The 25,151-nt window shown below is 47.6% G+C and overlaps 1 protein-coding gene across 4 annotated transcripts in view; it reads left to right on the top strand.

The window, feature by feature from the left end:
* The window catches only part of LOC140391935 (NEDD4-binding protein 2-like 2), a 59,713-nt gene that overhangs the window by 4,991 nt on the left and 29,571 nt on the right, over window positions 1–25,151 (top strand). For all 4 annotated transcript variants that reach the window (XM_072476996.1, XM_072476997.1, XM_072476999.1 and 1 more), the window contains exon 3: window positions 5,770–5,894. In XM_072476996.1, coding sequence (XP_072333097.1) covers window positions 5,770–5,894 — 125 coding nt within the window. The remainder of the gene's footprint in view (window positions 1–5,769; window positions 5,895–25,151) is intronic.

The following is a 25,151-nucleotide window of genomic DNA, read 5'->3' as shown; positions in this document are numbered from 1 at the left end:
ATGAGATAAAGTGAAAGAAAAGGAGCAAACCCTGCACTCCGATTCCACTACCTTGTGGGACATTTTGTTTATTCTTTCATGGGATGTGGGTGTCACTGGCAGGGCCAGCATTGGTTGCCCATCCTAATTGCCCTTGAATTGAGTGACGCTAGATGATTGCAGAGCGCAGTTTAAGATCAACCACATTGCTGTGGGTTTAGAGTCGCACATAGGCTAGACCAGGTAAAGATAGTAGGTTTTCGTCCCTAAAGGACATTAGTCCTGTCCCACATGCCCAACAACCTGTTCAGTCACGCGAGTGCCCGAAGACAGAAATTTAGACCCTGAGTGGATGTCATTCTCTCCTAGTACTGGTGTTTCCACGTGCCTTCTGCCCTTATTCTTCTGGGATCGTGGCAGTCACTGGTTTGGAAATTGCTTTCGAAGGAATGAATGTTGAAGGTGGTGGGTAGCTGCTTTGTCCTGGATGGTGTTGAGCTACAGTCATCCAGGCAAGTGGGGAGTATGTCGTCACTCAACCTTCAGTACCACATCATAATAAATTGCATTTCGTTGAAAACTGTTTCCAAAGCTGCCTTTTATCAGTTGGTTGAAGTTCAAGAGAGATTAATTTTTAATGTAATTTTATAGCATCAAAACAAAGCATTATTATTGCATGGTAGACTCTTCATTGTTTGAATATGTAAAAGTTGTGAATGATTTCATTATAAGAGTCAAGAGTTTTTGCAGCATGGAAAGAGGCCCTTTGGGCCCATTGTGTCCACACTGGCCATCAAGCCCCTACCTACTCTAATCCCATTTTCCATCACTTGGCTCATAGCCTTGTATCATAGAAGTTACAGTGCAGCCTTGTATCATAGAAGTTACAGTGCAGAAGGGGCCATTTGACCCATCGAGTCTGCACTGCCCCTTGGAAAGAGCACCCTACTTAAGCCCACACCTCCACCCTATCCCAGTAACCCCACCAAAGCTTTTTTGGACACTACGGGCAATTTAGCATGGCCAATCCACCTAACTTGCACATCTTTGGACTGTGGGAGGAACCAGGAGGAAACCCACAGAGACACAAGGAGAACGTGCAGACTCCACACTGATAAGTGACCCAAGCCGGGAATTGAACCTGGGACCCTGGTGTCTGTGCGGAGTGTATATGTTCTCTCCGTGTCTGTGTGCGTTTCCTCCGGGTGCTCCGGTTTCATCCCACAGTCCCGAAAGACGTGCTGTTAGGTGAATTGGACATTCTAAATTCTCCCTCTGTGTACCCAAACAGGCGCCGGAATGTGGCGACGAGGGCAGTAACTTCATTGCAGTGTTAATGTAAGCCTACTTGTGACAATAAAGATTATTATTATTATTACTACCTGTCCTGCTGTGTTTAGGGTTCTATGGACATGTACCCCAAAGTCCCTCTGGTTCTCTATTTCCTGGGATCCTACCATTCATTGTATATTCCCTTGCCTGTGTCCTAGTGACTGAAGAATTTGATGTCGAATCAGCATGAGCATTGCAGAACTGACAGATCCTAATGTGTTTGGGGAAATGTGTTTTGCACCACCTCTGGGAATGTTTGGCTTGGATGATGACCCTCAATAGCTGAACTCCATTTCAGTGCATGCTTCCACATGGACCAATTGCCTGCAGTTTTCCTCAGATATATGGTCTGCAATGCTGTGTTTCTCTGGCATCTTTAATCATTTGTATTGACCACCTTGATGTTGTTTGCCCTGAGACAGAACCCCCATAGAAGATCTGCTTGAGGGTTCTGCAACCATCTGTGTGGGAGACATGGCCTCCCTATCGAAATCAAAGTTTTGTGGCCTCCCTTCTATGTCAAATTTTATGGGGTAGGTCACCATGCTGGTAAGCCAGCATAATGGATGACCTTGTCATTTGTAATTTTGTTCTCTTCTTGAATCCCTATGATCGATCTCTGTTTTTGGAGGCATATCAGAGCTTTAGCAGATCCAAGAATCTGCATCAGACAGCAATGTAGTAAGGTAAAGTTTGGTTTTTGGTCTTCCGCTTAATTCCATGCTGCTCTGAGACATGTTCATGAATGGAAACAGCTCCATGATCCAAGACTTGAGTCAACATTCTGAGATACTGCACGCACAAGAACCAAGACTGATTTGATAAAAGTGGTGAAAAAGGATTGAATAACACGTGTTATCGACCACGCAGGTAACACCACACAAACCTCTCCCACCTTCTCCAAAAACAACTTGCCTATACAACCTTTTGAGCAGTCAGCACCAAGCATCAAACCTGTAATAATTCTAAACATACTTGCTCCAGTGGAACAGGCAAATAGGTTGAAATCTTTCATAACTCTCAACAAAGATGTATTCCTTTTGAGGAAGAAAGACGTTACAAGAAGGATACATCCTTCGTGGCTAAATAAGGGAATTCAGTATGGTATCAAATGGAAAGGAAAGGTGTACAATACTGTAAAGATTAATGGTAATCTGGGAGATTGGGAGTATTTTAGAAGCCCATTCCTGTAAAGGCTGACACAAAATTTGAGCACGGAAAGTAAAAGCAAAAGAAACTAAGAAAACTGAACGAACCAAAGCCCGACAAGTCCCTTGGACTTGATAACTTGCAAGAAAGCAGCTGCAGAGATAGTGGATGCATTGGTTGTAGAGGGCTGGTTTAGCTCAGTGGGCTAGACAGCTGTTTTTTGGTGCAGGACAAGGCCAGCAGCACGGGTTCAATTCCCATACCAGCTGAGAATTCTGAATTCCCCCTCTCTGCCTGACCCGAACAGGTGCCAGAATGTGGCGATTAGGGGCTTTTCACGGTAACTTCATTGCATTGTTCATGTAAGCCTACTCGTGACCGTAAACATTATTTATTTTATTATTTTTATTTTAATCTGAAATCATAAGAAAGGGCAGGAGACGGGAGATAGAAAGCAGGAAACTACAAGCCAGTTGGTCTTAAAAAGTTTACATTTAAACTAGCAGCAGACGTGCAATGAAGCATTGGACATGACAACACCGGTCTCGAGGCTGTGGAAAAATTCTCTTTCCTTCTTTGTTACCTTGGCTCCATAATTTAAAAAGTGAGAAACTGGCGCAGTCGGGTTTATTTTTTCTATATTCCCATCTATTTTGGCACTAAAATGTGTCTGAGCTGTTCACATTTGCCTATTTATCGCCGTCGTTTATAAACATAATTCTAGTCATGCTACGTTCATACTATTTTTACTTGGAGCTATTGAGAACTTGAGCCAAAGCAAGGAAGGTGACTGGAAAGCTGTCATTGAGGACAGGGGAAAAATATAAAGTGCTGAGTAACCTGCTTGGGGAATACATCAATGAAGAAAGTAGATAAACCTAAATCAGATCCGTTTCAAACCTTTGCCATTGGGGGAATAGAAGGTATCTGGTAACATCGTTGATTGATTTTACCTCGAGAGTTGATTTGATTTTGATTAATCGTCCGTTTTTTTGATTGAATAACTTCATTAATGTTTTTGTGTGAATATTTCAGCTTTGTTCAAAATCTTGGGTTAACATTTGGCCAACGTCTATCATGCTGCTATTGGCTTTAAAGAGATGACGTGGACTGGAAGTTTAGAATTTCCCAACATTCATCAATTGAAGGTTGGCATGTGGTAAGCTGACATGCCTGCAATGTTTTATCTCCTTGTGGCTTTTGAGGATTTACATTTCCCAAATTGGTTGAACACCAGCTTCAGAATGATTTGATTTATTTTGTGAAGTGTTCATTTAACTTTAACCTTTTTAGCCTGGAGAAGTAATTTCAGGCAGAAATCACGAACCAGACAGAGACGTGAGATAAAAAGAACCAGTGTCTTTAGTTCTAATTTGTATCTTTTTTCCATGACTTGATCTTGAAACTTATTGAAGTAATTGAGCTTTGATTACCATTTTGCTCATTGACGCTCAGTGTAACTTGGTGTATGTATTTGCAAGTAGTGTTGTCCCTCTCCCACGCTTTTATACCCTTCAACTTAAATGCCATTGACTGTGGTACATGTGGTACACTCCTGCTACAGTTTTGTTATACGTATACAACAATGTTGGATGCTTCTGACCTGCACTTCCAAACAATGCTCTGGAATTGAATGCCAATATGCAAAGTTCTCGACAATGTGGCTGGTATCATTGATATTCAAAGGGCAGTTGCTTCACCTTGACAGTAAGATAATACATTTATATATGACGAGGTATAAAACTCCTGCCCTCAAACAGTGTTACTTCTGACTTTTGAGAAAAGCGGGCAAATAGATACTTGTGTATTTTTGAAGAAAATTGATCTCTTAATGGTATTTGTAGTAATGCTGGATTGCCTCCATTTCTTGGATTGTGAGAGCATTGTTTCTCTTCTTTAAAAACATTGGTATTGAAAGGAATACACTAAAATTTATCCCTGTACTAATTTATAGGTGGACCAACTGTTGTTTCAATCAAATGAAGCTTGCTATTGTCGAATATCACCATAAAGACTATCTAGATTCTGTGTTGGTTTGTTTATGTTGAGTATTTTCTATTGACATTTGTGGAAACCTGTGAGTAACTGAAAATGTAATTATGTATGCTGGTAATGAGCAATGATGCTTGACACCGAGCAAGACAACAAATGAAATGGATGACATTCATACAGATACTTGGCTAGATTTAATTTTTAAAGTGCTTTAAAGGAAGTAGCAACGTTATCTTGCTGGATAACTTTTAAGATTCAGGAAACAAGTTCCGTACTCTTTGTTCTTAGAAAATGATGTTAATTGCATCCATTGCTCTAAACTATATTAGCCCACAATGTTTACCATGATGTTTTGACATAGAACAAAGAATAAAGAAAAGTACAGCACCGGAACAGGCCCTTCGGCCCTCCAAGCGCGTGCCGACCATGCTGCCCGTCTAAACTAAAATCTTCTACACTTCCTGGGTCCGTATCCCTCTATTCCCATCCTATTCATGTATTTGTCAAGATGCCCCTTAAATGTCACTATCGTCCCTGCTTCCACCACCACCTCCGGCAGCGAGTTCCAGGCACCCACTACCCTCTGTGTATAAAAATTAAAAAATAAAAATATTTTTAAAACCTGCCTCGTACATCTCCTTAAGGTGCGTACATCGCACCTTAAACCTATGGCCCCTAGTAATTGACCCCTCTACTCTGGGGAAAAGCCTCTGACTATCCACTCTGTCTATGCCCCTCATAATTTTGTAGACCTCTATCAGGTCGCCCCTCAACCTCCTTCGTTCCAGTGAGAACAAACCGAGTTTATTCAACCGCTCCTCATAGCTAATGCCCTCCATACCAGGCAACATTCTGGTAAATCTCTTCTGCACCCTCTCTAAAGCCTCCACATCCTTCTGGTAGTGTGGCGACCAGAATTGAACACTATACTCCAAGTGTGGCCTAACTAAGGTTCTATACAGCTGCAACATGACTTGCCAATTCTTATACTCAATGCCCCGGCCAATGAAGGCAAGCATGCCGTATGCCTTCTGGACTACCTTCTCCACCTGTGTTGCCCCTTTCAGTGACCTGTGGACCTGTACACCTAGATCTCTCTGACTTCAATACTCTTGAGGGTTCTACCATTCACTGTATAATGCAAGTACATTCATAACGGGTCTCGTATCACTGTTCTGTTGCAACAGATTAATCTTTTTTTAAGTCTTGCTGATAGGCTATGGCTACTGTTACTGATTTTAAATGGCTATGCAATTTTATTTTTTCAAAAATAATTCAAGAGACAATGTAATCATTCTTGAGTATTTCTGTTTGCAGGTTGCTGTTAGCTCAAAATCCTAATGGTGTGGTGTTAAGCACCGATGATTATTTCTGTCAGAATGGAGTTTACTGGTTTCACCCCAGTTTCCTTGGAGAAGCCCATGAGTGGAATCAGAACAGAGGTATGAATTGTGTTTTGTTTGATATCACTCTGGATGAAAACCTGTGAGTTTTATGTTTTGCTTTGGTACTTCTGATCAGAAAATCTCCAATAATTGTGTGTAGAAGCTGAACAGTCAATTTCACAGATAGTAATGGTAAACTTTCATGCTTTATAGAATAACTCCGTGAATGGGGAAAAATTTAGCCTGAGTTATGAGTGTTTCTCGCGTTTTCGTTCTGCATACAGTCTACACAATATAAATACATAGACAAAGACATCAGGTGACGCATGTGGAGTGTAGCACTACTCGGTACAGAAGATGTGTGGAGAGATCAGTTCAGTCCATAAGAGGGTCATTCAGGAGTCTGGTAAGAGCAGGGAAGAAGCTGTTTTTGAACCTGTTCGTGTGTGTTCTCAGACTTTTGTATCTCCTGCCCAATGGAAGAGGTTGGGAGAGAGAATAACCGGGTGGGAGGGTTTTTTGATTATGCTGTCTGCTTTTCCATGGCAGCGGGAGGTTTAGGCAGAGTCAATGGATGGGACGAAAAAGAAAATGATATAAAATCTCAGCAGGTCTGGCAGCATCGAAAGGGAGAGAAAAGAGCTAACATTTCGAGTCCAATGGCTTTTTGTCAAAGCAGTGTCAATGGATGGGAGGCGGGTTTGGGTGATCGACTGGGCTGTGTTCACAACTCTGTAGTTTCTTACAGTCTTGGGCCAATCAATTGTCATACTAAGCTGTGATGCAGCCAGATAGGATGCTTTCTATGTTGCATCTGTAAAAATTGGTAAGAGTAAATGTGGAAATGCCGAAGTTCCTTAGTTTCTTTACCTGTCCTCCATTGCTCGCTGTGGATGAGAATTCCAAACACTAATGATGTTCTCAGACAATAAATTCCTCCTCATCTCGCCTAAAATGGGAGATTATTTACTCCTAGTTCTAAATTCCCCACGAGGGGAAACACTTCCAAGCTTCTAATGCCTTTTGTTTAAACTTGGAAAAGCACTCTATAAAATTTATTTCGGGATCTCTGTGAAGAGAGAGGAACCACACACAAAGGGTGTTTTGCTGGGTAGGCAATGGACAGGAGAGTTCTACATCTTTTAAAAGTTTTTTTGTGAGGGTGGATGGATCCAAGCAAAATATGTGCATTAGTAAAACACTGCAAATACTAAAGGTCTGAAATAAAAACAGAAAATGCTCGAAATATTCAACATAGCTGGTTACAAGTCAATGGCCTTTCAGCAAAAAGGTATGTTGCATCTTGGTGGTTATTATTGACCAGAAATTGAACTGAACCAACCATATAAATACTCTGGCTACAAGAGCAGGTCAGAAGCTGGGAATTCTGCAGCAAGTATCTTGCCTCCTAACTTCTCAAAGCCTATCCACCATCAATAAGGGACAAGTCATGAGTATGATGAAATACACTTCCACTTTCTGGATCAGTGCGGCTCCACCGGCTCCAACAACGCTGAAGAAATTCAATGCCACCCAGACCAAAGCTGCCTGCTTGATAGATAACCCATTGGTCATCCTAAATATTTACTCCCTTTTTAAAAAAAAAAAAAATTTAGAGTACCTAATTAATTTTTTTCCAATTAAGGGGCAATTTTAGCATGGCCAATCCACCTAACCTGCACATCGTCGGGTTGTGGGAGCGAAACCCACGCTAATGTGCAAACTCCACACGGACAGTGACCCAGAGCCGGGATCGAACCTGGGACCTTGGCGCCGTGAGATAGCAATGCTAACCACTATGTCACAGTGCTGTCCATAAATATTTACTCCGTTGACCACCAATGCACAGTGGCAGCAGTGCACTGCAATAGCTCACCCAAGGTTCCTTCGACACCACCTTCCAAACCAATGACCTCTCTACCACCTCGTCCCTTTCTAACATCACTGAGTGTACCTACCCCATCACCTTCTCGGGGGCAATTCTAGATGGGCAATAAATACTGGTCTAACTAGTGACGTCCACATTCCATGAAATCATCTTTTTATTAAATGTGCACATAGTGACTTGCATGTCATGAAATACTGTGCATCACTTTGCCGTATTAAGCAGAAAATAGAAGAAATAAGGGTTATTTATTTAAAAATATATTTGAGATCATTTACAATTGTAGCATTTCAGGGATTTCTAGTGTGCACGATGCGATGTCTAAAGGATTTACACCTTTGATGGAGTGGAAGGAGTGGTTAATACACATTTGTCCAGACAGAATTGGGATGGTGTGGGGTAGAAGAAATGTGATGATTTGAGTGATACAACGGAGGCCATGGAAATATTTATGTTTGAGGATTTTGAAGGCTGGGGGCAGGTGGTCCGTGTTACTAGGGCAGATAACAATGTTTGAGACTTTGCACAGCAGAAAACAGATGGCAGATTTGACATTGATTGTTTTATTGGTGGCGGAGGGGTGGCAGATCATGAGATTATTATGGAAACCTTGCCTTAAAAGATGTCAATGAGATTATAAACTTTCATTTGGGTGAGGTAGAAGGATTAAGGGACACTCTTAGAGGTGTGGAAGTGAGCAGTCTTTTTTTTAATAAATGTTTTTATTTGAGATTTTTCCATAATTTTTTACAAAACACTACAATAGAAAATATAATGCAAAGAAGGAAAAACACTGTGCCAACAAAACAACTTAACCTCCTAACCACCTAAGAATTTAATAAACAAAAGCAAAGCCAAGTAGGGCATCCGCCCCTTACAAATAAAATGACCCCCCCCCCCCCCCCCCCCCCAAGGTTGCTGTTGCTGCTGACCTCCACCTAACGCTCCGCGAGAAAGTCAAGGATCGGTTGCCACCGCCTGGAGAACCCCGCCATGTCATTGACCCAAGCCTCCACGCTTGGGGGTTTTGCGTCCCTCCACATAACAAGAGCCTTCTCCGGGCTACCAAGGAGGCAAAGGCCAGGACTCCGGCCTCTTTCGGCTCCTGCACTCCCGGATCGTCCAATACCCCAAATATCGCTATCACCCAGCTCGGTTTCACCTGAGTGTCAAAGGCTTTGCAAAGACATAGCCTTTGCAAAGCCCTTCCAAAATTCCGTAAATGCCGGGCATGTCCAGAACATATGGGCATGGTTTGCTGGGCTCCCTGAACACCTCACGCACCTGTCCTCTAGCCCAAAAAACCTACTCATTCTCGCCCTTGTCATATGCGCCTGGTGCGCCATTTTAAACTGAATCAGGTTAAGCCTGGTGCAAGATGAGGAGGAATTGACCCTGCCCAGGGCGTCAGTCCACAGGCCCTCATCCAGCTCCTCCTCCCACTTGCCCTTCAGTTCTTCCACCGAGGCCTCTTGCAGCTCCTGGTATATGTCCGATACTTTGCCATCCCACACCCCCGAGACCATCATCCGGGCAGGCAGGAGTGGAAATTTCCCCCACCTGTTTTTTCACAAATGCCCGAACCTGCATGTACCTAAAGGTGTTCCCTGGGGGTAGCCCAAATTTCTCCTCCAACGCCCTCCGACTGGCAAAAGTCCCATCGATAAACAAATCCCCCATCCAGCAGAGGGCAGTAGAGCGGAGCTGCTGATCGTCTGTTGCAGGGAAAATTTGCATCTGTGCATTGCGGGCACTGCATCCAGAAAGTGTACCTGAGCAAAATACCCTAGGTGTTCAAGTCAAGGCAAACATCCAGCAGAGGGCAGTAGAGCAGAGCTGCTGATTGGCTGTTGTGGGGGAAAATTTGCATCTGTGCATTGCGGTCACTGCATCCAGAAAGTGTACCTGAGCAAGACACCCTAGGTGTTCAAGTCAAGGCAACCATCCAGCGGAGGGCAGTAGAGCGGAGCTGCTGATTGGCTGTTGCAGGGAAAATTTGCATCTGTGCATTGCGGTTACTGCATCCAAAAGGTGGTTTGTGGAGGAGCTGTTGTCAAGTGACAATTAAACCCGAAACACTTCTTCAGTGTTTCCCTCCTCTAACCAAAAAAAAAAGACAGTCACTGTAAGGATCCCAGCCGAGTAAAGATCAAGAGGGAGACTCGAGGGCAGGTAGAAGTAGAAAGAAGTTGAAACGTGACGTCACAGCCCGCAGGTAAGCGATTGGCTGTGACTAGTAAGTAGTTTTTCTTTTCCCTGAGGTGTTATCGTGCAGGGCGCAGTGGTTGCTGAGTGAGTGCTTGCTGAGAAGGGGAGTAAATTTTTTTTTTAAACTTACTGTTGTGAGTGTAAAAATGGCAGGAGATCCCAGACCCGTGTTATGCTCCTCTTGCTCAATGTGGGAGTTCAGGGACGCCAATGCCCCTGACTCCTTCATGTGCGAGAAGTGTGTCCAGCTGCAGCTCCTGTTAGACTGCATGACGGCTCTGGAGCTGTGGATGGGCTCACTTTGGAGCATCCGCGATGCTGAGGAGGTCGTGGATAGCACGTTCAGTGAGTTGGACACACCGCAGATTAGGATTGGTAAGGGAGACAGGGAAGTGGTGACCAAAAGGCAGAGAAAGAGCAGGAAGGCAGTGCAGGTGTCCCCTGTGGTCATCTCCCTCCAGAACAGCTATACCGTTTTGGATACTGTTGGGGGAGATGACTCACCAGGGGAAGGCAGTAGCAGCCAGGCTCATGGCACCGTGGCTGGCTCTGCTGCACAGAAGGGCGGGAAAAAGACTGGCAGGGCTATAGTCATTGGGGATTCAATCGTAAGGGGAGTAGACAGACGTTTCTGTGGTCGAAAACGAGACTCCCGAATGGTATGTTGTCTCCCGGGTGCACGGGTCAGGGATGTCTCGGATCGGCTGCAGGACATACTGAAGGGGGAGGGTGAACAGCCAGTTGTCGTGGTGCATATAGGCACCAATGATATAGGTAGGCACCAATGATATAGGTAAAAAACGGGATGAGGTCCTACAATCAGAATTTAGGGAGTTAGGAGATAAGTTAAGAAGTAGGACCTCAAAGGTAGTAATCTCAGGATTGCTACCAGTGCCACGAGACAGTCAGAGTAGAAATTCAAGAATAGTCAGAATGACTTGAGAGATGGTGCAGGAGGGAGGGGTTCAGAATTTTGGGACATTGGAACCGGTTCTGGGGGCGGTGGGACCATTGCAAATCGGATGGCCTACACCTGGGCAGGACTGGAACCAATGTCTTATGGGGGTGCTTTTGCTAACTCTGTTGGGGAGGTTTTAAACTAATGTGGCAGGGGGATGGGAACCAGATTCGGAAGTTAGAGGTCAGTAAAGAGGCAGCAACTAAAGCCAGTAAGATACTAGATAATAAACTCAATGTGACTAAGGGAAGAGTAGACTGGGAAGAGATGATGAATGCAAAGGGACAGCTGGTATGAGGTGCATTATTTTCAATGCAAGAAGTGTAGCAGGTAAGGCAGATGAATTTAGGGCTTGGATTAGTACCTGGGAATATGATGTTATTGGTATTACGGAGACTTGGTTGAGGGAAGGGCAAGACTGGCAACTATATATCCCAGGGTATAGATGCTTCAGGAAGCATAGAGAGGGAGGTAAAAGAGGTGGAGGAGTTGCATTACTGGTCAGAGATTATATCACAGCTATGATTAAGGAGGGCACGATGGAGGATTCGAGCACTGAGGCAATATGGGTAGAGCTAAGAAATAGGAAGGGTGCAGTGACATTGTTGGGACTTTACTACAGGCCTCCCAAAAGCGAGCGTGAAGTAGAGGTACAAATATGTAGACAGATTATAGAAAAATGTAGGAGCAATAGGGTGGTCGTGATGGGAGATTTTAAATTCCCCAACATTGAATGGGACTCGTGTAGTGTTGGCGGCGTTGATGGAGCAGAATTTGTAAGGAGCATCCAGGAGAGTTTTTTAGAGCAGTATGTAAATAGTCCAACTCTGGAAGGGGCCATACTGGACCTGGTATTGGGGAATGATCCCGACTAGGTGGTTGAAGTTTCAGTCCGTGATTACTTTGGGAATAGCGATCACAATTCCGTAAGTTTTAGAATACTCATGGACAAAGACGAGAGTGGTCCTAAAGGAAGAGTGCTAAATTGGGGAAAGGCCAAGTATAACAAAATTCGGCAGAAGTTAGGGAATGTGGATTGGGAGCAGCTCTTTAAGGGTAAATCGACATTTGAAATGTAGGAGTCTTTTAAGGAAAGATTGATTCGAGTGCAGGACAGACATGTCCCTGTGAAAATGAGGGATAGAAATGGCAAGATTAGGGAACCATGGATGGCGGGTGGAATTGTGAGACTAGCTAAGATGAAAAAGGAAGCATACATAAGATCTAGGCGACTTAAAACTGTTGAAGCTTTGGAGGAATATCGGGAAAGTAGGACAAATCTCAAACGCGCAATAAAGAGGGCTAAAAGGGGTCATGAAATATCTTTGGCTAACAGGGTTAAGGAAAATCCCAAAGCCTTTTATTCGTATATAAGGAGCAAGAGGGTAACTAGAGAAAGGATTGGCCGACTCAAAGACAAAAGAGGGAATTTATGCGTGGAGTCAGAGGAAATGGGTGAGATTCTTAATGAGTACTTTGCATCGGTATTCACCAAGGAGAGGGACATGACGGATGTTGAGGCTAGGGATGGATGTTTAAATACTCTAGGTCAAATCGGCATAAGGAAGGGGGAAGTTTTGGGTATTCTAAAAGGCATCAAGGTGGACAAGTCACCAGGTCCGGATGGGATCTATCCCAGGTTACTGAAGGAAGCGAGGAACGAAATAGCTGGGGCCTTAACAGATATCTTTGCAGCATCCTGGCGCACGGGTGAGGTCCCGGAGGACTAGAGAATTGCTAATGTTGTCCCTTTGTTTAAGAAACGTAGCAGGGATAATCCAGGGAATTATAGACCTGTGAGCTTGATGTCAGTGGTAGGCAAACTGTTGGAGAAGATACTGAGGGATAGGACCTATTCACATTTGGAAGAAAATAGACTTATCAGTGATCGGCAGCATGGCTTTGTGCAGGGAAGGCCATGTCTTACAAACCTAATAGAATTCTTTGAGGAAGTGACAAAGTTAATTGATGAGGGAAGGGCTGTAGATGTCATATACATGGACTTCAGTAAGGCGTTTGATAAAGTTTCCCATGGCAGGTTGATGGAAAAAGTGAAGTCGTATGGGGTTCAGGGTGTACTAGCTAGATGGATAAAGAACTGATTGGGCAACAGGAGACAGAGAGTAGTAGTGGAAGGGAGTGTCTCAAAATGGAGAAAGGTGACTAGTGGTGTTCCACAGGGATCCGTACTCAGACCACTGTCATTTGTGATATACATAAATGATCTGGACGAAGGTATAGATGGTCTGATTTGAAAGTTTGCAGATGATACTAAGATTGGTGGAGTTGCAGATAGCGAGGAGGACTGTCAGAGAATACAGCAAAATATAGATAGATTGGAGAGTTGGGCAGAGAACTGGCAGATGGAGTTCAGTCCAGGTAAATGCGAGGTGATGCATTTTGGAAGATCTAATTCAAGAGTGGACTATACGGTCAATGGAAGAGTCCTGGGTAAAATTCATATACAGAGAGATCTGGGAGTTCAGGTCCATTGTACCCAGAAGGTGGCAACGCAGGTCGGTAATGTGGTCAGGAAGGCATACAGCATGCTTGCCTTCGTCGGAGTACAAGAGTCGGCAGGTCATGTTACGGTTGTATAGGACTTTGGCTAGGCCACATTTTGAATAATGCGTGCAGTTCTGATCACCACATTACCAGAAGGATGTGGATGCTTTAGAGAGGGTGCAGAGGAGGTTCACCAGGATGTTGCCTGGTATGGAGGGTGCTAGCTATGAAGAAAGGTTGAGTAGATTAGGAGTGTTTTCGTTGGAAAGATGGAAGTTGAGGGGGGACCTGATTGAGGTCTACAAAACTATGAGGTATGGACAGGGTGGATAGCAACACCCTCCGGACTGCGCTGCAAAAACAGTCTCTTAACCCGCGGGGACTTATTTGCCCACACAAATCCCGTGATACTCCTATTTAACCGCTTGAAAAAGGACTTGGGGATGAGAATGGGCAGGCACCGGAACACGAACAAGAACCTAGGGAGGACCGTCATCTTTATGGACGGCACCCTGTCAGCCAGGGAGAGTGGCAACTTATCCCACCTCCTAAAGTCCTCCTCCATCTGACCCACCAGCCGCGCTAAGTTGAGCTTGTGCAAGACCCCCCAGCTCTTGGCCACCTGGATGCCCAAGTACTGAAAGCTCCGCTCCACCATCTTGTGTGGTAGCTCCTCCAACCTCTTTTTTTCCTGGCCCTTCGCATGCACCACAAAAAGCTCGCTTTTTTCCCACGTTTAGCTTGTATCCCGAAAAGTCTCCAAAATCCATAAGAACCTACATGACCTCCCCCATCTCCACCACCGGATCCGCAATATACAGAAGCAGGTCATCCGCATACAGCGACACACAATGCTCCTCTCTTCTCCTCCCCCCCCCCCCCCCACCGAACCAACCCCCTCCAGATTTTGGACTCCCTCAACGCCATGTCCAGCGGCTCAATCGCCAAGGCAAACAGCAGGGGGGACAAAGGCCACCCCTGCCTCGTTCCACTGTTGCTAACTTTTGGTTGCTCCAATTGGCTCTGTTTTATAACCTATGCTCTCGCGTCGCCAGGTATCTTTATGATACCGCCACGAGGTTCAAGTAATGATCAATAACTCAATACACCAATTAGTAAGATTCAAATCAAAGCACATTTATTATACACCATAATCGCTACTCATGCATCAATTCTACTTCTACAACTAACAGGCCTATACTTAGCTTCGGACTGGCCCACCAGGTCAGGGGAACAAATGGTCTTTCGTTCGGGTTCTGAGTTTTCGTTCGGGTTCTGAGTCTGCGGGATTCGAAGTTGGTACGGATTGGTAGCTAGGAACGCCTATCTCATAGCGAGCGTTGACTTAAGACCTACTGGATATCGGTGGCAGCTGCACCGGTCACTGTCAAGGGTTGGTTCGCGTTGCTGAGTGACCCAGTCAAGAAGAAAGATTCGAACTTGGGGGCTTAACTTTATAGTCCCCAGGGGCTTCCTGACTTTCGGGGCGGACCCTGTACCTGGTTCCAAGTGATTGGACTTCGTTCCAATCGCTTGGTTCGATTTCTCCATTACTGGAGCGGTTCCCTGATCGATGGGCGGTCTTGAGGTGTCCGTTAACCTCTTTTGTGTTGGCTCCTGCTGGCGCCGAGGAGTCTGGCTTGGCTTTGTTTATCCCAAATGTTTTGATTGTTCCCGCGGATCGCTCATTAGTATGTAGATGGCTGCTACATTATTATGCAGATGGCTGCTTGTATCGATGCTGTCTGGGCTTTTGCAGAGTTTAATACACAGTAACTTGCACCTGCTAGTTTCTGCCTGTGTTGGCTGAATTTCCCTGCAGCCTGTGCTGTTCTCCATTTTACGTCGGGAGTTGGCCAACCCAGGTGGCTACACCACGATATAACCTAAAGTACCCTGACCGCAGCAGGTACGTCAACACACTCGCTACCGGGTCCTGGTACAACAATTTGACCCACTCCATGAATTCCTCCCCAAATCCAAATCTGCCTAACACCTCCCAGAGGCACTCCCACTCCACCCGATCGAAGGCCTTCTCTGCGTCCATTGCTAATACCACTTCTGCGTCCCCACCCTGCGAGGGCATCAAGATCACATTCAGGAGCCTCCGCACATTCGTATTCAGCTGCCTGCCCTTCACAAACCCCGTCTGATCCTCATGAATCACTCCCGGGACACAATCCTCAATCCCAGTGGCCAAGATCTTGGCCAACAGCTTGGCATCCACATTAAGGAGTGAAATCGGCCTATAGGAGTCGCAATGCAGCGGGTCCTTATCATGCTTGATGATAAGCGAGATCAGAGCCTGCGACATCGTCGGGGGAAGGATACCTTTTTCCTTAGCCTCGTTAAAAGTTCTCAACAACAGCGGGCCCAACACCTCCGAGAATTTCCGATACAACTCTACAGGGAACCTATGCGGCTCCGGGGCCTTGCCCGCCTGCATACTCCCCAACCCCTTAACTAGCTCTTCCATCCCAATCGGGGCCCTCAGTCCCTCTATCCGCCCTTCCTCCCTTTGGGAACCTCATTTGGTTCAGGAACTGCCTCATCCCCTCCCCACCCTCCAGGGGTTCTGACTCATACAGTTTACCACAGAAGTCCTTAAAGACCTTGTTTATTTTAGCTGGACTCCGCACCGTGCCCCCCCCGCCCCCCCCCCCCCCCCCATCTCTAATTCCCCCAATCTCCCTAGCCGCCTTCCTCTTCTGCAGCTGATGCGCCAGCATCCAACTTGCCTTTTCCCCATACTCATGCACTGCTCCCTGTACCTTCCTCAACTGGGCCTCGGCCTTCCCCATGGTTAGCAAGTCAAACTCCGTTTGGAGGCTCCGGTGCTCCTTCAGCAGCCCCTCCTTGGGTGATTCAGCATACCTCCTATCTACCCTCTGTATCTCCCCCACCAATCTCTCCCTCTCTGTCCTCTCCCTCTTTTTCCTGTGGACCCTGATTGAGATTAACTCCCCCCTGAATACTGCCTTCATCGCCTCCCAGACCACACTCACCGACACCTCCCCATTATCATTGGTCTCTACATCTTTGGATGTATCTCCGGATCCGCCCACCGACCTCCTCGTCCGACAGTAGTCCCACGTCCATTCGCCACAGCGGGCGTTGGCCTTTCTCCTCCCCCAGCTCCACCCAGTGCGGATCATGGTCCGAGATCGCATTGACCGAATAGTCCACCCTCGAGATCAGTGCCCTGCTTAGCACGAAAAAATATGTCCGCGAGTAAGCCTTGTGTACATGGGAGAAGAAGGAAAACTCCCTCGCCCTTGGCCTGGCAAATCTCCACAGATCCACTCCCCCCATCTGGTCCATGAACCCCCTCAGGACCTTGGCTGCTGCCGGCCGCTTACCCGACCTTGACCTAGACAGGTCCAGAGTCGGGTCCAGGACCGCATTGAAGTTCCTCTCTCTCTTTCTCTCTCTTTCTCTCTCTTTCTCTCTCTCTCTCTCTCTCTCTCTCTCTCTCTCTCTTCTCTCTCTCTTTCTCTCTCTCTTTCTCTCTCTCTCCCTCTCCACAATACCCACCCCCGCCCGCCAACTAGCCATCTTTTTTTAGGCCAGCCACGTGCCCGCGCCTCCTGCACCCTCCAGTCCCCCAGGCGGAGGCTCCCTGCCCCGACTCTCCCTCGTACCCCTCAATCAGCACAGCAGCAACCCAGGTTCTCTCCTCCTCCCCCCCCCCCGCCATTGCACTCCTGTAAGCCAGCTGACTCATGCTGACCCCGGCCGCTCCCGCCTCTGCCTCCAATCCCCCTTTGGATTCCCCATCCAAATCTCCAGCCCCCCCCCCCACCTAAGTGGGGTAAAGAGAGCCCCCCCCCCCCGCACACCCCATATAAACCAGTGCGGACCTCAAACACCGTACTGCCCCCCGCTTCGGGTACCGCCCCCACCATTTAGCGGGGAAAAAGCCGTGCTCCCTGCCTGGGCCGACCCCACCCCCTATGACGCAGCTCCTCCCAACTACGACCTCGCTCCAATCCCCGAGGGCCCCAGGCCACGGGGCCACCCAGACCCCAGAAAACGCGGGGGGAAACCCCACCCAAACATCGCCCCATCCACCTCACCCCCAACCCTCATAACATACTGCAAACCATTAATTCGAGACCAACTTCTCATTTTTGATGAAAGTCCACGCCTCATCCGGCGTATCAAAATAGTGGTGTCGGTCCTGGTATGTGACCCACAGCCTCGCCGGCTGCAACAGCCCGAACTTCACCCCCTTCCCATGGAGGACTGTCTTGGCCCGATTGAATCCTGCCTGCTTCTTGGCCATCTCTGCACACCAGTCCTGGTAAATCCGGATCTCTGTGCTCTCCAACCTGCTGCTCCGCTCCTCCTTCGCCCATCGCAGAACCTGTTGGTGAACCGATGGAACCTTGCCACCATAGCCCTCGCCCTTGGCCTCCTGGCCAGGACGCTGTGCGGCCCATCCAACTCCAGGGGCCTCGGGAAGGCCCCGGCGCCCTTCAGCGCACTCAGCATCATAGAACATAGAACATAGAAAATACAGCACAGAACAGGCCCTTCGGCCCACGATGTTGTGCCGAACCTTTGTCCTAGATTAATCATAGATTATCATTGAATTTACAGTGCAGAAGGAGGCCATTCGGCCCTTTGAGTCTGCACCGGCTCCTGGAAAGAGCACCCTACCCAAACTCAACACCTCCACCCAACACCAAGGGCAATTTTGGACATTAAGGGCAATTTATCATTGGCCAATTCACCTAACCTGCACATCTTTGGACTGTGGGAGGAAACCGGAGCACCCGGAGGAAACCCACGCAGACACGGGGAGGACGTGCAGACTCCGCACAGACAATGACCCAAGCCGGAATCGAACCTGGGACCCTGGAGCTGTGAAGCATTGTGCTATCCACAATGCTACCGTGCTGCCCTTAAGAACAAATAAATCTACACTATCATTTTACCGTAATCCATGTACCTATCCAATAGCTGCTTGAAGGTCCCTAATGTTTCCGACTCAACTTCTTCCACAGGCAGTGCATTCCATGCCCCCACTACTCTCTGGGTAAAGAACCTACCTCTGACACTCCCCCTATATCTTCCACCTTTCACCTTTAAATTTATGTCCCCTTGTAATGGTTTGTTCCACCCGGGGAAAAAGTCTCTGACTGTCTACTCTATCTATTCCCCTGATCATCTTATAAACCTCTATCAAGTCGCCCCTCATCCTTCTCCGTTCTAATGAGAAAAGGCCTAACACCCTCAACCTTTCCTCGTAAGACCTACTCTCCATTCCAGGCAACATCCTGGTAAATCTTCTTTGCACCTTTTCCAAAGCTTCCACATCCTTCCTAAAATGAGGCGACCAGAACTGTACACAGTACTCCAAATGTGGCCTTACCAAAGTTTTGTACAGCTGCATCATCACCTCACAGCTCTTAAATTCAATCCCTCTGTTAATGAACGCGAGCACACCATAGGCCTTCTTCACAGCTCTATCCACTTGAGTGGCAACTTTCAAAGATGTATGAACATAGACCCCAAGATCTCTCTGCTCCTCCACATTGCCAAGAACTCTACCGTTAACCCTGTATTCCGCATTCATATTTGTCCTTCCAAAATGGACAACCTCACACTTTTCAGGGTTAAACTCCATCTGCCACTTCTCAGCCCAACTCTGCATCCTATCTATGTCTCTTTGCAGCCGACAACAGCCCTCCTCACTATCCACAACTCCACCAATCTTCGTATCGTCTGCAAATTTACTGACCCACCCTTCAACTCCCTCATCCAAGTCATTAATGAAAATCACAAACAGCAGAGGACCCAGAACTGATCCCTGCGGTACGCCACCGGTAACTGGGATCCAGGCTGAATATTTACCATCCACCACCACTCTCTGACTTCTATCGGTTAGCCAGTTCGTTATCCAACTGGCCAAATTTCCCACTATCCCATGCCTCCTTACTTTCTGCATAAGCCTACCATGGGGAACCTTATCAAATGCCTTACTAAAATCCATGTACACTACATCCACTGCTTTACCTTCATCCACATGCTTGGTCACCTCCTCAAAGAATTCAATAAGACTTGTAAGGCAAGATCTACCCCTCACAAATCCGTGCTGACTATCCCTAATCAAGCGGTGTCTTTCCAGATGCTCAGAAATCCTATCCTTCAGTACCCTTTCCATTACTTTGCCTACCCCCGAAGTAAGACTAACTGGCCTGTAATTCCCAGGGTTATCCCTAGTCCCTTTTTTGAACAGGGGCACGACATTCGCCACTCTCCAATCCCCTGGTACCACCCCTGTTGACAGTGAGGACGAAAAGATCATTGCCAACGGCTCTGCAATTTCATCTCTTGCTTCCCATAGAATCCTTGGATATATCCCGTCAGGCCCGGGAGACTTGTCTATCCTCAAGTTTTTCAAAATGCCCAACACATCTTCCTTCCTAACAAGTATTTCCTCGAGCTGACTAATCTGTTTCACACTGTCCTCTCCAACAATATCGCCCCTCTCACTTGTAAATACAGAAGAAAAGTACTCGTTCAAGACCTCTCCTATCTCTTCAGACTCAATACACAATCTCCCGCTACTGTCCTTGATCGGACCTACCCTCGCTCTAGTCATTCTCATATTTCTCACATATGTGTAAAAGGCCTTGGGGTTTTCCTTGATCCTACCTGCCAAAGATTGTTCATGCCCTCTCTTAGCTCTCCTAATCCCTTTCTTCAGTTCCCTCCTGGCTATCTTGTATCCCTCCAATGCCCTGTCTGAACCTTGTTTCCTCAGCCTTACATAAGTCTCCTTTTTCCTCTTATCAAGACATTCAACCTCTCTTGTCAACCATGGTTCCCTCACTCGACCATCTCTTCCCTGCCTGACAGGGACATACATATCAAGGACACGTAGTACCTGTTCCTTGAACATGTTCCACATTTCCCTGCCAGCCCATGTTCCCAACTTATGCACTTCAATTCTTGTCTGACAACATCGTATTTACCCTTCCCCCAATTGTAAACCTTGCCCTGATGCACGTACCTATCCCTCTCCATTACTAAAGTGAAAGTCACAGAATTGTGGTCACTATCTCAAATGCTCCCCCACTAACAAATCTATCACTTGCCCTGGTTCATTACCCAGTACTAAATCCAATATTGCCCCTCCTCTGGTCGGACAATCTACAAACTGTGTTAGAAAAGCTTCCTGGACACGCTGCACAAACACCACCCCATCCAAACTATTTGATCTAAAGAGTTTCCACTCAATATTTGGGAAGTTAAAGTCGCCCATGACTACTACCCTATGACTTCTGCACCCTTCCAAAATCTGTTTCCCAATCTGTTCCTCCACATCTCTGCTACTATTGGGGGGCCTATAGAAAACTCCTAACAAGGTGACTGCTCCTTTCCTATTTCTGACTTCAACCCATACTACCTCAATAGGGTGATACTCCTCGAACTGCCTTTCTGCAGCTGTTATACTATCTCTAATTAATAATGCCACCCCCCCCCCCCACCTCTTTTACCACCCTCCCTAATCTTATTGAAACATCTGTAACCAGGGACCTCCAACAACCATTTCTGCCCCTCTTCTATCCAAGTTTCCGTGATGGCCACCACATCGTAGTCCCAAGTACCGATCCATGCCTTAAGTTCACCCACCTTATTCCTGATGTTTTTTGCATTGAAGTATATACACTTCAACCCATCTCCGTGCCTGCAAGTACTCTCCTTTGTCAGTGTTCCCTTCCCCACTGCCTCACTACATGCTTTGGCGTCCTGAATATCGGCTACCTTAGTTGCTGGACTACAAATCCGGTTCCCATTCCCCTGCCAAATTAGTTTAAACCCTCCCGAAGAGTACTAGAAAACCTCCCTCCCCGGATATTGGTGCCCCTCTGGTTCAGATGCAACCCGTCCTGCTTGTACAGGTCCCACCTTCCCCAGAATGCGCTCCAATTATCCAAATACCTGAAGCCCTCCCTCCTACACCATTCCTGCAGCCACGTGTTCAACTGCACTCTCTCCCTATTCCTAGCCTCGCTATCACGTGGCACCGGCAACAAACCAGAGATGACAACTCTGTCTGTCCTGGCTTTTAACTTCCAGCCTAACTCCCTAAACTTGTTTATTACCTCCACACCCCTTTTCCTACCTATGTCGTTGGTACCAATGTGCACCACAACTTCTGGCTGCTCCCCCTCCCCCTTAAGGATCCTGAAGACACGGTCCGAGACATCCCTGGCCCTGGCACCCGGGAGACAACATACCTTCCGGGAGTCTCGCTCGCGACCACAGAATCTCCTATCTATTCCCCTAACCATTGAATCTCCTACAACTATTGCTTTTCTATTCTTCCCCCCTTCCCTTCTGAGCCCCAGAGCCAGACTCCGTGCCAGAGACCTGGCCGCTAGGGCCTTCCCCCGGTAGGTCATCCCCCCCCCCCCCCCCCCCCCAACAGCATCCAAAACGGTATACTTGTTTTGAAGGGGAACGGCCACGAGGGATCCCTGCACTGTCTGCCTGTTTGATTTTTTTCCCCCTGACTGTAACCCAGCTATTCTTGTCCTGTACCTTGGGTGTGGTTACCTCCCTGTAACTCTTCTCTATAACCCCCTCTGCCTCCCAGATGATCCGAAGTTCATCCAGCTCCAGCTCCAGTTCCCTAACACGGTCTCTGAGGAGCTGGAGTTGGGTGCACTTCCCGCAGGTATAGTCAGCGGGGACACCGGTGGTATCCCTCACCACCCACATCCGACAGGAGGAGCATGCAACTGGCCTAGCCTCCAACCCCTCTTACCTTACAGAATATAGCTGCCCTGATGACCAACTGGACCTCCGCCCTCCAACTCTGCTCCCAGTCAGCTGCACTCTCTGTAAACACCTGGTTCCCTTCTCGCTCTTTGCGGAAATGTAGGAAACGAAATGAAAGGAGCACCTTACTCCCTCCTCACCTAACTCCCTCAGTCACCAAACTCTCACTAGTACTCAAATGCACCAAATTCAGCACTCTCTCAGTCACCAAACTCTCACTATAGCACTCAAATGCACCCAATTCAGCACTCCCTCAGTCACAAAACTCTCACTATCGCACTCAAATGCACCAAATTCACCGCTCAGTGCAAACAAAGTCTGCACTGTAGGTGGATCACTTTTATACTGTGAATCTAGCCTCTGAAAAACTGGCCTAATCCAATTAACTAATTAACAAGCTCCAGCTGCAAGTGCCTACAGGTAGAAGCCTGTTTAAAGCTGATTGAAAATTCACCTTCTTCTAAACCAAACAGCAACTTTTTAAGTTAATTAACTAAATAAAAGAAAGACTAAACTTTAGATAAAAATGAAGCCTTATACTCCCTCGGTCACCAAACTCTCACTATCGCACTCAAATGCACCAAATTCAGCACTCAGTGCAAAGCATCGTGGCCACATACGCCCCAGCATCCGATCCCTCCATGCCTTCAGGCAGACCCAGAATCTGCAGGTTCTGCCTCCTCGACCTATTCTCCAGGTCCTCCAGCTTCTCCTGCTATTTTTTGTGCAGCGCCTCGTGCGCTTCCACTCTGACCGGCAGGCCCAGAATCTCATCCTCCTTCTCAGAGGCCTTCTGCTGCACCTCCTTATTCGCCGTCCCCTGCATCTTCTGGGTCTCCACCAACCTTTCGATCGAAGCCTTCATCGGGGCCAACATCTCCGCCTTCAAGTCCGCAAAGCAGCTTCTCAAAAACTCCTGCTCCTCCCGAGACCACTGGGCCCACGCTGCCTGATCACCGCCTACCGCCATCTTTTTTTTTTCGCGCCCATTTTCCTCTCTTCTCTAAAGCCACTTTTTTGACCGCTCCGCTCCTGGTCCACTCCATACAGTGCTGGGGGACCCTCACTGTTTCCTTCGCACATCGGGAATCGTCGACAAATGCCGCTGGAGCTCCTTAAAAGGGCCCAAAAGTCCGTTATCGGCAGGAGCCGCCGACCGTGCGACCTACCAAGGCATAGCCGCAACCGGAAGTCCGGAAGTGAGCAGTCTCGATGGTGAATGTTGTGTTTTAAGCTCACCTCGTGGAAAATTATAGAGTTTTGTAATTTTGGGTTCCATTTGAGTCACCAGCTGACAAGTTAGACGAAATAGCTATCTGATGCATAAAGTAAATTTTTTTGGGTAGGTCAGGTGCCTGTTGCATGCTCTGTTTATTTTTAGTTGAATTATTTTTGTCTTGTGTTAGACTATATCTAACAAGCAATAAACAGTAGGAGACAAGTGCTTGGGGATGTGGTGGGAACGCATAGACATAGAATTTACAGTTGCAGACGGAGGCCATTCGGCCCATCGAGTCTGCACCAGCCCTTGGAAAGCGCACCCGACTTAAGCCCACACCTCCACCCCATACTCGTAAGCCCTCCCAACCCCTTTTGGACACCAAGGGCAATATTGCTTGGCCAATCTACCTAACCTGCATGTTTTTGGGCAGAAACCAGGGGCAAAATTCTCCGTAATCGGCGCGATGTCCGCCGACCGGCACCAAAAATGGCGCAAATCAGTCCGGCATTGCGCCGCCCCAAAGGTGCGGAATCCTCCGCATCTTGAGGGGCCGAGCCCTAACCTTGAGGGGCTAGACCCGCGCCGGACTGATTTCCGCCCCGCCAGCTGGCGGGAAAGGCCTTTGGTGCCCCGCCAGCTGGCGCGGAAATGACATTGCCGGGCGGCGCATGCGCGGGAGCGTCAGCAGCCGCTCACGGCATCCCCGCGCATGCGCAGTGGAGGGGGGTCTCTTCCACCTCCGCCATGGTGGAGACTGTGGCGAAGGCGGAAGGAAAAGAGTGCCCCCACGGCACAGGCCCGACCGCGGATCGGTGGGCACCGATCGCGGGCCAGGCCACCGTCCCCGTCCCCACCCCGGAGCCAGCCCACGCTGCCTTGTCCTGCCGGTAAGAGAGGTGGTTTAATCCACGCCGGCGGGACAGGCATTCTAGCAGTGGGACTTCGGCCCATCCGGGCCGGGGGGGGCCGCCAACCGCCGCAGTGCGATTCCCGCCCCCGCTGAATATCCAGTGCCGGAGAATTCGGCAACCGGCGGGGGCTGGATTCACGCCAGCCCCCGGCGATTGTCTGACCCGGCGGGGAGTCGGAGAATCTCGCCCTAGAGCTCCCGGAGGAAACCCATGCAGATACTGGAGAACGTGCAGACTCCGCACAGACAGTGACCCAAGCCGGGAATCGAACCTGGGACCCTGGAGCTGTGAAGCAACAGTGCTAACCACTGTGCTACCTTGCAGCCCTGCTGCATGGACGCAGATCAGGAAGGCTATGTAGTTCCTGTAACTGTCTGCAAGTAGGGCTTCATGCTTTGCAGGGTAAAGGATTCATTGAGAATGAGACCTATGCTTGGCTCACCCCAGATCCTGTATGATTTTGGGAGGTGATCGAAAAAATGAGCTAAACAAATTCTAAATGAACAGAATAGTAGCAGGGAAACGTAATGCTGTTGAGAACAAGATATTGGACATTTGAACAAATAAAGGGATTGACGGATGCACAGAAATGTATTGAAATAGCTACATGTGAAGTTGAAAAATGCTCCAAATGTCTGTAGATGTCATACCATGTTCACCTTAGTCTGGACATAAAAAGTAGAGTAACTAGAATGCAGAATTTTACTGTCAAATTAAAGTGCAAGTTGGAGGATGCTACGTTAAGGTTGTACACCTTCCTTGGTCTGAAAATGAGTGCTTTATCTGGTTTTGGTCACCCAAGATGTGAAGGAAATGTGGAATGATGCAG

The sequence above is a fragment of the Scyliorhinus torazame genome, chromosome 15, assembly GCF_047496885.1.
Source record: "Scyliorhinus torazame isolate Kashiwa2021f chromosome 15, sScyTor2.1, whole genome shotgun sequence".
In the NCBI taxonomy this organism is placed as follows: Eukaryota; Metazoa; Chordata; class Chondrichthyes; order Carcharhiniformes; family Scyliorhinidae; genus Scyliorhinus; species Scyliorhinus torazame.
The sequence above is the reverse complement of the archived record's forward strand: the minus strand, read 5'-3'. Positions and strand labels throughout refer to the sequence as shown.